Source organism: Oncorhynchus nerka, linkage group LG2, assembly GCF_034236695.1.
Source record: "Oncorhynchus nerka isolate Pitt River linkage group LG2, Oner_Uvic_2.0, whole genome shotgun sequence".
Classification (NCBI taxonomy): domain Eukaryota; kingdom Metazoa; phylum Chordata; class Actinopteri; order Salmoniformes; family Salmonidae; genus Oncorhynchus; species Oncorhynchus nerka.
In genome coordinates this window covers 85,032,985-85,049,762 of record NC_088397.1, presented here as the reverse complement: position 1 = coordinate 85,049,762, position 16,778 = coordinate 85,032,985, and the positions used below count along the sequence as shown (strand labels likewise).

General features: G+C 42.5%; 1 protein-coding gene across 1 annotated transcript in view; it reads left to right on the top strand.

Moving 5' to 3' along the window:
* LOC115143994 (ral GTPase-activating protein subunit beta-like) overlaps nt 1–16,778 on the top strand; it is a 56,508-nt gene that overhangs the window by 24,000 nt on the left and 15,730 nt on the right. The window contains 7 exon segments of the mRNA XM_029684586.2: nt 632–746; nt 1,118–1,265; nt 3,063–3,127; nt 3,452–3,590; nt 8,814–8,947; nt 9,294–9,476; nt 10,133–10,284. Coding sequence (XP_029540446.2) covers nt 632–746; nt 1,118–1,265; nt 3,063–3,127; nt 3,452–3,590; nt 8,814–8,947; nt 9,294–9,476; nt 10,133–10,284 — 936 coding nt within the window.

Genomic DNA, 16,778 nt, shown 5'->3' with positions numbered 1-16,778 from the left:
TAAAGTATGTATTATAAACAATAACAAATGTGCTGGGGTTGAACAGTGGCGGTGTTTCTCTAAATGCGCATTCCAGCTTTTACGTTTGCTTGCTGAAAGAATAGCTGCTATTGTTATTCCCCCTACATCTCGTTGTTCTAAACTCTCCTGTGCTAATGTTGCTTTTACAGCTTTATGCAGCTGAAGCATTTTCCTCAGGAAATGTACTTTGCCTAATTAGTCTTATGATGTTTGATAGACAATTAGTCAAACGGTCTGTGTTAAGGACATCTGCATGCATACGGAGTGCAATGTTGACAGAAATTGGTTCTTAGTTCTTTGGGTGAAGTTTGTCTGTTAGTGTCACACATTTAACAGTCACACATTTAACAAAACTCACTGTATACGCATGAAAAAAACTCAAATGTCAGTGTATGAAATTGTTTGACGAGTCTTATCAGTGGACAATTGATTGTTGGTTAAATAGGGTATCTGACTGCTGTCTCCTTTTTAATATTTATCATTTGAGTTAAGTGTAACTCCAATAACAAATATTTAAAAGAAGTTAACTAAAGTGACCAACATTGAACGGAGCCTTACTGCTTTGAATGTTTCATTTGAATTAAATGAAATTGTTCTTTCCCCTCTCCAGAGAGCTGTCAAAGTTTAAGACCTATGTGAACCCCACAGACCTGAGGAGAGCCTCCATCAACATCCTGATGTCCATGCTGCCTCTGCCACACCACTTTGGCAATGTCAAGTCAGAGGTAAACCTGTTACACTCACTTGTCATGAAAGGAACATCAGTCTAAAACCAACGTTTGTCAGATGTTTTCAAACGTCTTCAAGATGCTCAAGAAGTCCCACACCATTAGTTGTGTAGACACAGCTAATATGCCTTATCCCCTGAATGAATAGAACAAATTAGCACCAAATAAAATGTGGACATGGTATGGATGGATCTTATAGTTTACATATAGTTACAATCGATGGATGGTGATTTGGACTTATTTCAATGTTTTGTGTTGTACTGAATTTCTGTTGAACTGTCTGTTTTAGTGAACAGTTGCAATGCCCTGTAGTTCTTGACAGTTGTCTAAGTGCAAAGTCAACCACATGTATAATTTGTATGTTCCAGGTGCTCTTGGAGGGCAAGTTTAGCAATGACGACAACTCTCTGCACGACAAGGCTGTCTCCTTCGTCTCTCTCAAGCTGCGATTGGTCAACATCCTAATAGGAGCGCTCCAGACGGAGACGGACCCCACCAACACACAGATGATCCTGGGTTAGTTCATCTTCACTTTCTCTACCCATTTTTTTTTTCATTTGACCTTTGGTTGTTTTACAATGGAAGGTGTGTTATAAAATTGAATGTATTATTATTTAATAATAAAGGCAGCAGTCTAAGGCACTGCATCTCGGTGCTTGAGGCGTCACTACAGACCCTGGTTCGATTCCAGGCTGTATCACAACCGGCCGTAATTGGGAGTCCCATAGGTTGGCGCACAATTGGACCAGTGTCATCCGAGGTTTGGGTTTGGCCGGGGTAGGCCATCATTGTAAATAAGAATTTGTTCTTAACTGACTTGTTTAGTTAAATAAAGGTTCATTTAAAAAAATAAAGGTCGACTACTGATTTAGTTGCGGTTTTAATCCTCCTCATTAGGAAATGCGACTGAGAACCAGATTTGTGTCTTGGAGGCGTGCTTTGGTGTGTTTGTGTGTTCTAACATGGGAAGTGTTTGTACCTTCAACCTGCCAAAACAGTTACAGTGGGGCAAAAAAAAGTATTTAGTCAGCCACCAATTGTGCATGTTATCCCACTTAAAAACATGAGAGGGGCCTGTAATTTTCATCATAGTTACACTTCAACTATGACAGACAAAATGAGGAAAAGAAATCCAGAAAATCACATTGTAGGATTTTTTATGAATTTATTTGCAAATTATGGTGGAAAATAAGTATTTGGTCAATAACAAAAGTGTATCTCAATACTTTGTTATGTACCCTTTGTTGGCAATGACAGAGGTCAAACGTTTTCTGTAAGTCTTCACAAGGTTTTCACACACTGTTTCTGGTATTTTGGCCCATTCCTCCATGCAGATCTCCTGTAGAGCAGTGATGTTTTGGGGCTGTTGCTGGGCAACACAGACTTTCAACTCCCTCCAAAGATTTTCTATGGGGTTGAGATCTGACCATATGACATTCTCCCAATCTTCTTCTGGATCATCCAAATGCTCTCTAGCAAACTTCAGACGGGCCTGGACATGTACTTGCTTAAGCAGGGGGACACGTCTGGCACTGCAGGATTTGAGTCCCTGGCGGCGTAGTGTGTTACTGATGGTAGGCTTTGTTACTTTGGTCCCAGCTCTCTGCAGGTCATTCACTAGGTCACCCCATGTGGTTCTGGGATTTTTGCTCACCGTTCTTGTGATCATTTTGACCCCACGGGGTGAGATCTTGCGTGGAGCCCCAGATCGAGGGAGATTATCAGTGGTCTTGTATGTCTTCCATTTCCTAATAATTGCTCCCACAGTTGATTTATTCAAACCAAGCTTCTTACCTATTGCAGATTCAGTCTTCCCAGCCTGGTGCAGATCTACAATTTTGTTTCTGGTGTCCTTTGACAGCTCTTTGGTTTTGGCCATAGTGGAGTTTGGAGTGTGACTGTATGAGGTTGTGGACAGGTGTCTTTTATACTGATAACAAGTTCAAACAGGTGCCATTAATACAGGTAACGAGTGAAGGACAGAGGAGCCTCTTAATGAAGAAGTTACAGGTCTGTGAGAGCCAGAAATGTTGCTTGTTTGTAGGTGACCAAATACTTATTTTCCACCATAATTTGCAAATAAATTCATAAAAAATCCTACAATGTGATTTTCTGGATTTTTTTTCTTCTCATTCTGTCTGTCGTAGTTGAAGTGTACCTATGATGACAATTACAGACCTATCATCTTTTTAAGTGGGAGAACTTGCACAATTGGTGGCTGACTAAATACTTTTTTCCCCACTGTATCTCTTTTACGTAGTGCAGAATCACCCTGGAATGAATATAATAATGAAGAGCCTTTTCTCTGTACAGGTGCGATGCTCAACATTGTCCAAGACTCTGCTCTCCTGGAGTCCACTGGTGCCCAAGCAGAGGTGGTGAGACCAATGCTTTTGTTCTCCACGCTGTAGAAACGCTCACTCAACCAAAAAGAAAATAAACTGAACAAAACGTGTAGCTAAGAGAGATCTGTAAAACAAATATGTAACCTTTTATTTAACCAGGAAAGAGGTTAGAAACCTGGCAAGAAGTCACCATAAATGTTGTGTTTAAAGGATATTTTACTCCACTTTACTGTATTTTGTTCATTAGTCCACAAAGATGTTTTATGTAGACTAATGAACAAAATACTAAAATCTGTTGTTTTTGAGTAGATATCCCTTTAATGATCTGAGCAGACTGTGACAATGCCACCCCAACAGGGCATTGTGGATGGCAGCAATGCACTGGCCAAGAGCCACAGCAGGAACAACAGTGGCATCAGCAACACCAGCGGGGGCAGCTCTGAAGCCACCACCCCAGACAGAGAGAGGCCCACCCAGGCCCTCCTCCGAGACTACGGTGAGCCCCTTGGAGAACACATTCATGAGCCCTGTTCCAAAATCCAGACTTGTTCAAATAATATTTGCTTTCTTGGAGCGTTTCATTGAGCATGCTCTGAGTACCAAGTGGGCGGGGTATGCACTTTTGAGACTTTTCAGTTGGCGCCATTGTGCCAGGGAAGCTCAATCGAGGGCAGCTGAAATATTTTAAAAGAAAATAAATACTGTTTGAACCCATGTCTGCCAAAATCAATCAATCAATCAACCAACCTCTAGCCCTTCCTAGTTACTTAGCCTAGCCCTTCCTAGTTACTTAGCCTAGCCCTTCCTAGTTACTTAGCCTAGCCCTTCCTAGTTACTTAGCCTAGCCCTTCCTAGTTACTTAGCCTAGCCCTTCCTAGTTACTTAGCCTAGCCCTTCCTAGTTACTTAGCCTAGCCCTTCCTAGTTACTTAGCCTAGCCCTTCCTAGTTACTTAGCCTAGCCCTTCCTAGTTACTTAGCCTAGCCCTTCCTAGTTACTTAGCCTAGCCCTTCCCAGGTAGTGACCTCTAGGCCTTTCCTATTTAGTAAACTAGAGCCCAGGGATCATCAACTGCAGACGGCAAATTGACCATATGAAGCCCAAACGGATAATATTTGACTGAAACATAATATTTTCAAATCTTGCTTACATTTCTATACGATGGGAACGGATTTCCAAAATGTATATCACTTGGAGCTGATTTCCTGGTGTTTTTACAGTCTTTTATGTCCAACAATGGATTAAAAAAAATATATATACAGTGCGTTCAGAAAGTATTCAGACCCCTTCCCCTTTTCCAAATTTTGTTACAGCTTTATTCTAAAATGGATTAAATAAATGTTTTTCCCTCATTAATCTACACACAATACCTCATAATGCCAAGGTGAAAACCGTTTTTTAAACATTTTTGCAAATGTATTAAAAAATAAACATATTTACTAGTCCTTGATATTGAGGGAGTTCGGTTAAGTGCACCAGGGCTATGGCCCATGACATGCACGGGCAAAAGTGGGGTAGAGGAGCGCCCTTCTCAAATCGAACAGTGATCTGCGCCGCATGGTCATTTTGTCTCTCAAATTATACAGCACCAGTCAAAAGTTTGGACACACCTACTCATTCAAGGGTTTTTCTTTATTTTTACTATTTTATACATTGTAGAATAATAGTAAAGACATCAACTATGAAATAACACATATGGATTCATGTAGTAACCAAAAAAGTGTTAAACAAATCCAAATATATTTTAGATTCTTCAAAGTAGTCACCCTCTGCCTTTTGATAACAGCTTTGCACAGTCTTGGTATTCTCTCAACCAGCTTCACCTGGAATGCTTTTCCAACAATCTTGAAGGAGTTCCCACATATGCTAAGCACATGTTGGCTGCTTTTCCTTCACTCTACGGTCCAACTCATCCCAAACCATCTCAATTGTGCTGAGGTCGGGTGATTGTGGAGGCCAGGTCATCTGATGCAGCACTCCATCACTCTCCTTCTTGGTCAAATAGCTCTTAAACAGCCTGGAGGTGTGTTTTGGGTCATTGTCCTGTTGAAAAACAAATGATAGTCCCACTAAGCACAAACCAGAAGGGATGGTATTTCGCTACAGAATGCTGTGGTAGCCATGCTGGTTAATTGTGCCTTGAATTCTAAATAAATCATTGACAGTGTTACCAGCAAAGCACCATCACACCACCTCCTCCATGCTTCACGGTGGGAACTACACATGTGGAGATCATCCGTTCACCTACTCTGTGTCTCACAAAGACATGGCGGTTGGAACCAAAAATCTCTAATTTGGAGTCATCAGACCAAGGACAGATTTCCACCAGTTTAATGTCCATTGGTCGTGTTTCCTTGCCCAAGCAAGTCTCTTCATCTTATTGATGTCCTTTAGTAGTGGTTTCTTTGCAGCAATTTGACCATGAAGGCCTGATTCACGCAGTCCTCTCTGAACAGTTGATGTTGAGATGTCTGTTACTTGAACTCTGAAGCATTTATTTGGGCTGCAATTTCTGGGGCTGGTACCTACTAATGAAATTATCCTCTGCGGCAGAGGTAACTCTGGGTCTTCCTTTCCTGTTGCGGTCCGCATGAAAGCCTGTTTCATCATAGCGCTGGATGGTTTTTGCGACTGTGCTTGAAGAAACTTTTAAAAGTTCTTGAAATTTTCCGCATTGACTGACCTTCATGTCTTCAAGTAGTTGTTTCTCTTTGCTTATTTGAACTGTTATTACCGTAATATGGACTTGGTATTTTACCAAATAGGACTATATTCTGAATACCACTCCTACCTTGCCACAATGCAACTGATTGGCTCAAACACATTAAGAAGGAAAGAAATTCCCCAAATTCACTTTGAACAAGGCACACCGGTTAATTGAAATGCATTCCAGGTGTCTACCTCATGAAGCTGGTTGAGAGAATAACAAGTGTGCAGAGCTGTCATCAAGGCAAACGGTGGCTACTTTGAAGAATCTGAAAATATATATATATATATATTTTTAAGTTTAATATATTTTGATTACTAGGTGATTCCATATGTGTTATTTCATTAGTTTTGATGTCTTCACTGTTATTTTACAATGTAGAGCATAATAATAATAATAATAATAATAGAGAAAAAGTAGTAGGTGTGTCAACTTTTGACTTCTACTGTATGTTTGATTTTTCAAATGAGTTTTCACTGGGAAGGCAGAGTAAGTATTTTTTTTATTAAAAGAACTCTTGCGTCTGGTGCGAAAACACAGAATCTTTCTCATTACTCCACGTGCTTAACCTACGTCACCTTTGTTTTGAGCCGACTTCACCATCAGCCAAAACGGGGCACCTGGCTCATGCCCTGTAGTTAGCCTGGTTCCAAAATGGGGCACCTGGCTCCATGCCCTGTAGTTAGCCTGGTTCCAAAATGGGGCACCTGGCTCCATGCCCTGTAGTTAGCCTGATTCCAAAATGGGGCACCTGGCTCCATGCCCTGTAGGTAGCCTGGTTCCAAAACGGGGCACCTGGCTCCATGCCCTGTAGGTAGCCTGGTTCCAAAACGGGGCACCTGGCTCCATGCCCTGTAAAGTAGCCCGGTTCCAAAACGGGGCACCTGGCTCATGCCCTGTAAAGTAGCCCGGTTCCAAAACGGGGCACCTGGCTCATGCCCTGTAGGTAGCCCGGTTCCAAAACGGGGCACCTGGCTCATGCCCTGTAGTTAGCCCGGTTCCAAAACGGGGCACCTGGCTCATGCCCTGTAGGTAGCCCGGTTCCAAAACGGGGCACCTGGCTCATGCCCTGTAGGTAGCCCGGTTCCAAAACGAATGCAATCAACGCTAACCAGGTTCACCCAGGGCAGGCTTGGGGCATTAATAGAATCCCCACATTGACTGTTACCAGGGATTCCTATGCAGAGGTGGAGGTCAACAGGGTGATGGGGAGGACTTTATGGTAATACAGTGATGGTGGTGTAAAAACACTTCCACACAATTCAGTCCACAGTAGAGGGGTTTAGGCCAATTCCATTTCCACACAGTTCCGCTAAATAATTGAAAATCATTTAATGGTTTAAAGATACTGACAAAAAGTAATCAACATAAATAATAAAATAAATTTGGTAGACATCTTTTCATTATTTTGACACCTCTACATTATAACAGGAAGAGGAAGTGTAACTCTAACAGCCTATTAGCTAGAAGAGCTGCTGTTTAGCTGGTTAAACAAAGTTTAGCCATGTGTTGGCAAACATGTATGTCCAAGTCAAGACACCTTACCAGCAGCACTATTTAAATGTAACCTTTTATTAGGCAAGTCGGTTAAGAACAAATTCTTATTTACAATGACGGCCTACAGACATCGCTGGGCCAATTGTGTGCCACCCTATGGGAGTCCCGATCATGGCCGGTTGTGATACAGCCTGGATTCTAGTGACGTCTGAGATGCAGTGCGTTAGACCGCTGCGCCACTCGGGAGCCTGTGGTAACCTATTAGTGGGTGCTTTTTCAAAGCCTACGTCAGACACTCCAGTGAGTGGAATTTGCTCAATATTATGAATTGAGAAACAAGGAGGTATGTAATTCAAAATCTGATTTCTGCTAGAGATATTCATAAAAATATGATTATATTTTTGTGGACCACCATACAGTACCTTCGCGGACCCAAGGTTGAATTCCCCTGAGCTAGACTTTTACAGTAATGTTTCTATAATAGTTTTGAATGTTGACTGTCTTCATTTATTTTTGTATTCCTGTCAGTCATGCTTTAGTAGTATTGTGGACATGTATGACATTGGGTAAAGGTGATTCCCAAAAATACATTATTATTTTCATATTTGCAGTGATGCTGTGTCGTTTCAGTGATACTTATATTATCAGAATGCAGACGGTCGTGTGTCTGTCACTTGCTAACTCTTCTCGCTATACAGCATGTGCAACTTGTGCATAAATATCTTAACTGCATGCATTAGTGTATACAGCCTTTGCATGTTGTTTTATTTAAGCTGGAATATGAGCCTAGACCTGGAGTGAATCTCTGTGGTTCCTTGATTCCTCATGTCACCTTCTCAAAGAACACTGGAGCAGAAATCTGAGATTCCAATGTGTTTTGTGGAGGAGGAGGCAAGGGGAGAATACAATTGATATTCAGACACAAGTTATACCCACTGACTGGCTGCAAATGTCTTTCATAATAACTAATGCATGGCTATGCTGAACATCAACTAAATGCAGGCTTCCACTTGTGTGCAGCAACTGTACTGCAGTCTCTTGGTTTTCTCAGACAAGTTCATTTCAAACAGAAACATGTTTTTTTTAACTTGAAGTTTTGCCTTTTCCTTCATCTTAACCTCTTAAGTTTCTGAAAGACAAGTGAAACACTTTTTAATTTTTTTTTAATGAACATGAGATGAACATGCATGTTTGGTTAAATTGTCCTAGTTTTGGCTACCATTCTATTGGCAACAAATGGCTGGGGCCATTTCATGAATTGAAAAATGTCTTGTCTTCTAATGAGGATTTTTCAATTAATTGAACATGGTATTTGACCTAATACATCCATAATATCCAACCTCATAAGGACTGCTCATATAGTACTGTCGTCATGCCGATTGCTTTGTGTGTAGCTGATGCTTATTGGACGTGCTCTGCCTGGTCCAGTAGTTACTAACCCCAGCTCTCCTTCTCTGCTCGTGGTTGTGTGACATGGCGTGGTATGGCGTTTTCTTCTGGGGGGTCATATCCCTAGCTCTCCATACAGATGCAGCGGCCGGCTTGCTGATCCGCAGCATCCACCTTGTCACCCAGAGGCTCAACTCCCAGTGGAGGCCTGACATGAGCATCTCCCTGGCCGCTCTGGAGCTGCTAGCCGGCCTGGCCAAGGTAAAGCCCCATGGTCCTGTTCATTAGGCTTGCAACGTTTTAAACCCACCGTTTTTGCTCCATATGCCCACTTGGGGTCCTATCAACGATCCCTACATTGTCCATTTTAAAGGAAATTTAAAACCCTACATTGTAAGGTGATGGTGGACAACAAAGCCGGCATTTCTTTCCTTTCCCATGTTAGTAATTGTCATGGAAACCACAAACAGTATGAGGTGGCCAGACAACTATGGGGAAAGGCTATGATAATGAACACTGCAATGGAGATGAGTAAGAGCCAGGAGATTCTACAACAGACCTTTCAGTTGTCGTTCATTAAACACTGCTGGCTCTCCCTCCTCCTCAGGTGAGGACGAGTGTGGAGTCTGCAGACCGTAAACGTGCGGTCAGCTCGGTGTGTGGTTACATCGTGTACCAGTGCAGCCGGCCTGCCCCCCTCCACTCCAGAGACCTCCACTCTATGATTGTGGCAGCCTTCCAGTGTCTGTGTGTGTGGCTGACAGAACACCCTGACATGCTCAATGAAAAGGTAGAAGGGACCACAACACATTCCAGCTGGACTACTACTGGGGATGGTCTCCCAGATTAAGCCCAGTGGGCTACTGGACTAAAAAGCCATCTTAATAACAAATTATTCAAAGGCATTTGATCCACAATTACTCAGGTTGCTATTTCCTTCTTTATTGGTTTTGAGTGTGTTTTGGTCCAGGACGAGGCTTAATCTGTGTCCCTACTGTCCATCTGAGAATGACCAAGGTACATAAAGATGGAAGAAATCAGCTCCATCTACTGTTTAGTTGTTTGAAATTGCTTGCGTCTGTGAACTACAGTTCACGTGCTAATGCAGATGCAAAAGAGTAACGGAGAGCAAGCTGCAATACAGCAAACTTAGAAAACAAGGCATTTGTGGTAGTGCATGGAGGCTGCCATATTTATGCATGGCCACCTTTTAGACTTCACACGGTTTATCGCTAAAGAAGCAAATATCAACCTTTTCTTGAATTTTGAAAAGTGTAGGTCATATCTTCCCTTTGAATCATTAATCGTTCAAATAGTCACAAATCCTCCGTTTGACATCATTGCGTGATTTAATCTGAATTTTTTGTGTTCTCTCTGATTTATGTGAACACTCTAAACTCACCAGGTGACTTTTGTGCCATGCAATGACATAGTGTTTTGTTGCAGGACTGTTTGATAGAGGTCCTGGAGATCGTGGAACTGGGCATATCGGGCAGCAAGTCCAAGACGGGTGACCAGGAAGTGCGTTACAAAGGGGACAAGGAGCACAACCCGGCCTCCATGAGGGTGAAGGATGCTGCTGAGGCCACCCTGTCATGGTGAGGCCACCTGAGAGGAATAATGGTTCTGTAGGGAAAGATTATTATTATTAAGCTGCATTACCTTTTGGTGCTCTCTTTAATGGGCAATCTGTGATTGGTACATCTGTTTTTGGACTTAATGATATGTTACAAGTTTTGAGGCGTTTGATGCCAGTTCCTACTTCACAGTAGGGCCATTAGAATTATTTTGTATTCTTACAAATTCTTATTTTTTCCCCCCATAAATGCCTTCTTGAACATGAGAACTTTCATGTGCCTTAATTACAAACTTGTATGGGATCCATAAATATATAAATGTTATTAAATGATGAGCCTAGTTTAACCAAGGAGAAAGGAATCTGCTATACAGGGAGATAGAAAGGATCCTTCCTAGCTAGTCATGATTGGCTGAGATATACGGGGTGATTGGACATGCCGAGAGATGAGTCCTGATTGGTCTGTCACAGTTTCCTGTCGATAACAGAATGGGCTCTTCCCTGGTCAGTATGTAGATCATCTTTGCTACTGCAGATTTGTGGAAATATATACCAATGGACAACTGCAATCGTGTTGCTTTTGCTCTCAAAAACTGGCTGCCCTAAATTTTGATGGGTTTAAGTACAGGGACTACTTTCTGTAGAGCCTCAAAACATGCTTAAAACGTGTTTGGGTTTTATGGATGGTCAGTCCTTGCATCCAAAGCTCTGTTTTATGAATTTGAGAGTGATTTCTTTTCTCAGGCCCCATTCATTAGCTGTTCACCAAAAGTTATGGTTGCACTGCTTTGTTGTTTAAACAGCATATTGCCCCTTTAGCTAAACTACAAAATGGCCGTCCTGCATCTTGTTTTTGTGGACCTCTGAGGTCGAAATTATAGTTTTAACCATGTTTTGGAGCTATACAGTTTTTGTTTACAATAACTTTGTTCGCAAATGTCTTACTTCGTCAAAGCCATTGGGTTATATGCAGTATCCACACCTATTTATACCTTGTTGGGCATCATGCAGTATCCACTTAAGTATAACAAGGGGCGGCAGGGTAGCCTAGTGGTTAGAGAGTTGGACTAGGAACCAGAAGGTTGCAAGTTCAAACCCCCGAGCTGACAAGGTACAAATCTGTCGTTCTGCCCCTGAACAGGCAGTTAACCCACTGTTCCTAGGCCGTCATTGAAAATAAGAATTTGTTCTTAACTGACTTGCCTGGTTAAATAAAGGTAAAATTGAGGGAAAAAAAGTATAACAAGTAAATGTAATTGCCCAAATATACTTAAGTATCAAAAGTAGAAGTGTATATAATTTAAAATTCCTTTTTTTAGGCAAACCAGAAAGCACAATTTGCCCTTTTAAATGTTATTTACAGATAGCCAGGGGCAAACTCCAAGACTCAGACATCAGTTACAAATGAAGCATGTGTTTAGTGAGTCCAGATCAGAGGCAGTAGGGATGACCAGGGATGTTCTCTTGGTAAGTGTGTGAATTATGCAATTTTACTGTCCTTGTAAGCATTAAAAATGAATACTTTTGGGTGTCAGAGAAAATGTAGTAAAAAGTACATCATTTTCTCTCGGGAATGTTTTGAAGTAAAAGTTGTCAAAAATACCCCAAAAAAGTACTCAAGTAGTACTTAAGGACTTTATACCACTGGCTGTATGCAGTATCCATGCCTATTTACATCTTGTTGGGCTGTATGCACAATCCACACACATGAATATCGTGGTAATGCAGTCTCCACACCTATTGGAACCTGGATGTCGTGGTAATTCAGTGATACATTGATCCACTCACTATAAAATATGGAAGATGCACCTTTAGTGAAAAGGTACAAAATGGCAATGGAAGGATCGAGGCCCTTCCTCCTGAGAATCAATTATTTGGAAGATGTTTGTTCTTTGCATTATGCATAGCAGAATAAGAACTCTGCTTTGCATCTCTGAGTTCCATACATATTTACTAGTCCTTGATATTGACTGTGATCAGGGATCCATATGCAAAGGTGTAGGTTAACACTTTGGAGGGACTTTATGGTAATACCATAGTACACCAGCAGGTGGTGGTAAATCACAATTCAATCCACAGTAGAGGGGTTTAGGGCAATTCCATTTCAACAGTTAAGAGAATTCATTGAAATTCAGTTCATGGTTTGAAGGTATTGACAATTGTTTTTCATTATGATTTGAGTTGAATGCATTCATTGACTGCCCTGGTATATTCCCCATCACTCGTGTGTGTGTGTGTGTGTGTGTGTGTGTGTGTGTGTGTGTGTGTGTGTGTGTGGTAGAGTGCTCAGGACTGGGGTGGGCGAGCTGGATTATGCATGTATGCCTCAGTCTGAGGTCCTGAGCGCTCTACCACACACACACACACACACACTACATGACCAAAAGTATGTGGACACCTGCTTGTCAAATATCTCATTACAAAATCATGGGCATTAATATGGAATTGTTCCCCTCTTTGCCGCTATAACAGCTTCCACTCTTCTAAGGCTTTCCACTGAATGTTGGAACGTTGCTGAGGGGATTTGTTTCCATTCAGACTCTAGCATTAGTGAGGTCGGTTACTGATGTTGGGCGATTAGGCCTGGCTCGCTGTCAGCGTTCCAATTCTTCCCAAAGGTGTTCGATGGGATTGAGGTCAGGGCTCTTCCACACTGATCGCAAAACAAACCATTTCTGTTTGGACCTTGCTTTGTGCATGGGTGCATTGTCATGCTGAAACAAGAAAGGGCCTTCCCCAACCTGTTGCCACAAAGTTGGAGGTACAGAATTGTCTAGAATGTCATTGTATTCTGTAGTATTAAGATTTCCCTTCACTGGAAGTAAGGGGCCAAGCCCGAACCATGAAAAACAACCACAAACCATTATTCCTCCTCCACCAAGCGTTAGTTTGCACTATGCATTTATTTTTTGGTTACACCACTCCAGTTGATGCTTGGCATTACATGATCTTAGGCTTGTGTGCAGCAGCTCAGCCATGGAAACCCATTTCATGAAGCTCCTGACAAACAGTTATTGTGCTGATGTTGCTTCCAGAAGCAGTTTGGAACTCTGTAGTGAGTGTTGCAACCACAGACAAACTATATTTACACTCTTCAGCACTCTGCGGTCCCGTTCTGCGAGCATGTGTTGGCCTTCCACTTTGCGGCTAAGCCGTTATTGCTCCTCGACATTTCCACTTCACAATAACAGCACTTACAGTTGATTGGGGCAGCTGTAGCAGGGCAGAAATTTGACAAACTGACTTGTTGGAAAGGTGTCATCCCTATGACGGTGCCACATTAAAAGTCACTGAGCTCTTCAGTAAGGCCATTCTACTGCCAATGTTTGTCTATGGAGACAGCATGGCTGTGTGCTCCATTTGATATACCTTTCAGCAATGTGCTGAAATAGCTGAATCCACTCATTTGAAGGGGTGTATACAGTGCATTTGGAAAGTATTCAGACCCCTTGACTTTTTCCACATTTCTTTACCTGACAGCCTTATTCTAAAATTGAGGGGGAAAAAACATTGATTTAAATCTACACACCCTACCCCATAATGACGACAAAGCAACAACAGGTCTTTAGAAGTGTTTACTAATTTATAAATACAAAACTGAAAGTATATTTACGTAACTATTCAGACCCTTTACTCAGTACTTTGTTGGAGCACCTTTGGCTGCGATTACAGCCTTGAGTCTTCTTGGGTATGATGCTAAAAGCTTGTCACACCTGTATTTGGGGAGTTTCTCCCATTCTTCTCTGCAGATCCTCTCAAGCTCTGTCAGGTTTGATGAGAAGCGTCGCTGCACAGCTATTTTCAGGTCTCTCCAGAGATGTTCGATCGAGTTTATGTCCGGGCTCTGGCTGGGTCACTCAAGGACATTCAGAGACTTGTCCCGAAGCCACTTCTGCGCTGTCTTGGCTGTGTGCTTAGAGTTGTTATCCTGTTGGAAGGTGAACCTTTGTCACAGCCTGAGGTCCTGAGCGCTCTGGAGCAAGTGTTATTTTTATTTTTATCAAGGATCTTTCTGTACTTTGCTCTGTTCATCTTTCCCTCGATCCTGACTAGTCTCCCAGTCCCTGCCACTGAAAAACATCCCCACAGCATGATGCTGCCACCACCATGATTCACCGTAGGGATAGTGCCAGGTTTCCTCCAGATGTGACACTTGGCATTCAGGCCAAAGAGTTCAATCCTGGTTTCATCAGACCAGAGAATCTTGTTTCCATGCAGACAGTCATGGCCACTCTACCATAAATGCCTGATTGGTGGAGTGCTGCAGAGATGGTTGTCCTTCTGGAAGGTTCTCCCATCTCCACAGAGGAACTCTGGAGCTCTGTCAGTGACCATTGGGTTCTTGGTCAAATCAAATTTTATTTGTCACATACACATGGTTAGCAGATGTTAATGCGAGTGTAGAGAAATGCTTGTGCTTCTAGTTCCGACAATGTAGTAATAACCAACAAGTAATCTAGCTAACAATTCCAAAACTACTACCTTATAGACACAAGTGTAAGGGGATAAAGAATATGTACATAAAGATATATGAATGAGTGATTGTACAGAGCGGCATAGGCAAGATACAGTAGATGGTATTGAGTGCAGTATATACGTATACATATGAGATGAATAATGTAGGGTATGTAAACATTATATTAGGTAGCATTGTTTAAAGTGGCTAGTGATATATTTTACATTTCCCATCAATCCCCATTATTAAAGTGGCTGGAGTTGAGTCAGTGTGTTGGCAGCAGCCACTCAATGTTAGTGGTGGCTGTTTAACAGTCTGATGGCCTTGAGATAAAAGCTGTTTTTCAGTCTCTCGGTCCCAGCTTTGATGCACCTGTACTGACCTCGCCTTCTGGATGATAGCGGGGTGAACAGGCAGTGGCTCGGGTGGTTGTTGTTCTTGATGATCTTTATGGCCTTCCTGTGACATCATATCCCTGACCAATGACCTTCTCCCCCGATTGCTCAATTTCGAGTCTCATAGCAAAGGTTCTGAATAAGGTGTGTGTGTGTGGATTGATGAAAAAAAATGCTGATACATTTTAGAATAAGGCTGTAATGTAACAAAATGTGTAAATGTCAAGGGGTCTGAATACTTTCCAAATGCACTGTACCTTCACATTATACACCAGATTGTTTGATTATACACCTTACCCCAAAGGCTGAAAGATACAGAACCATATTGATCATTGTTTAAATATGCTACATGGGGGATAATTAAAATCATAAAACAATTCTAGTCACGTCACATTTACATAGGCCTACCCACTGCCTCTGGGCCTACCTAGTATTAGTGACATCGATTACTAGTATCACAATATATTAATCACAAACAGAGTGTAGACGTTTATAATCTAGTTCATAGATTAAAAGGCTTTACAGGGTGTTGTTCATACATGCATTGTCTCTTCAGTTCCTCCACCTGGCTGTCGCTCTGGAAACAGTTTTCATGAATTCAACACACGACTGTTTTCCTAATCTTAAATCACAGTTCTAAAGTAAGTAGCTGCCTCACTATACCTGTGTTCTCTCTATCCAGTTCCTCCACCTTGTTCTTGTGGAACTGCAGTTCATCTAAATTTGTTTGTTTGTTAGTTTTTTTCCTATTATTTGTTTGATTTATTTTTATTACCCTTTTTCTCCCTATTTTTCGTGGTATCCAATTTGGTAGTTACAATCTTGTCCCTTCGCTGCAACTCCCTTAGGGATTTTGGAGAGGCGAAGGTCAAGAGTCGTGCGTCCTCCGAAACTCAACTCAACTCAACCAAGCTGCACTGCTTCTAGACACAATGCCCTCTTAACCCGGAAGCCAGCCGCACCAATGTGTCGGAGGAAACACCGTACACCTGGCGACTGTGTCAGCGTGCATGCGCCCGGCCCGCCACAGGAGTCGCTAGTGCGCGATTGGACAAGGACATCCCTGCCGGCCAAACCCTCCCCTAACCCGGGTCGACGCTCGGCCAATTGTGCGCCGCCACATGGGTCTTCCGGTCGAGGCCGACTGCGATAGAGCCTCGACTCGAACCAGGATGTCTAGTGGCACAGCTAGCACTGTGATGCAGTGCCTTAGACCACTGCGCCACTCGGGAGGCCTGCAGTTCATTATTAGTGACCCTCAGCTCTACACTCTGGTCCTCCACATGGCTCTCACTGGCTGTCAGTCTGGTCCCCATGTTCCTCAGATCCACCACCATGTCTCTCCGCTCCTTCAGCTCAGTCCAGATGTCCGGCTCGTTGGTACTGTTCAACATCTCTCTCCCCCTTCACTCTGACCCTGTTGAGTAATGTCATTCTCTCTGACCCCTCCACTCTCTCCATTCCCCAGACAGAACAGCAACACCAGTAGAGCTACAGCATCCCTCATTCTGAAACGATGCCTCTTCAGAACTAATGTAGTCTATTAGGCTCAGTCCCCTTTATATATACACTGGTCTTGGTGAACCAATACATGGAACAGGTGTAGTCAGTGGAACGTTTTGAGAACATCGCCAAGGACTATGTGATGTAACAGAACAAAGGTTA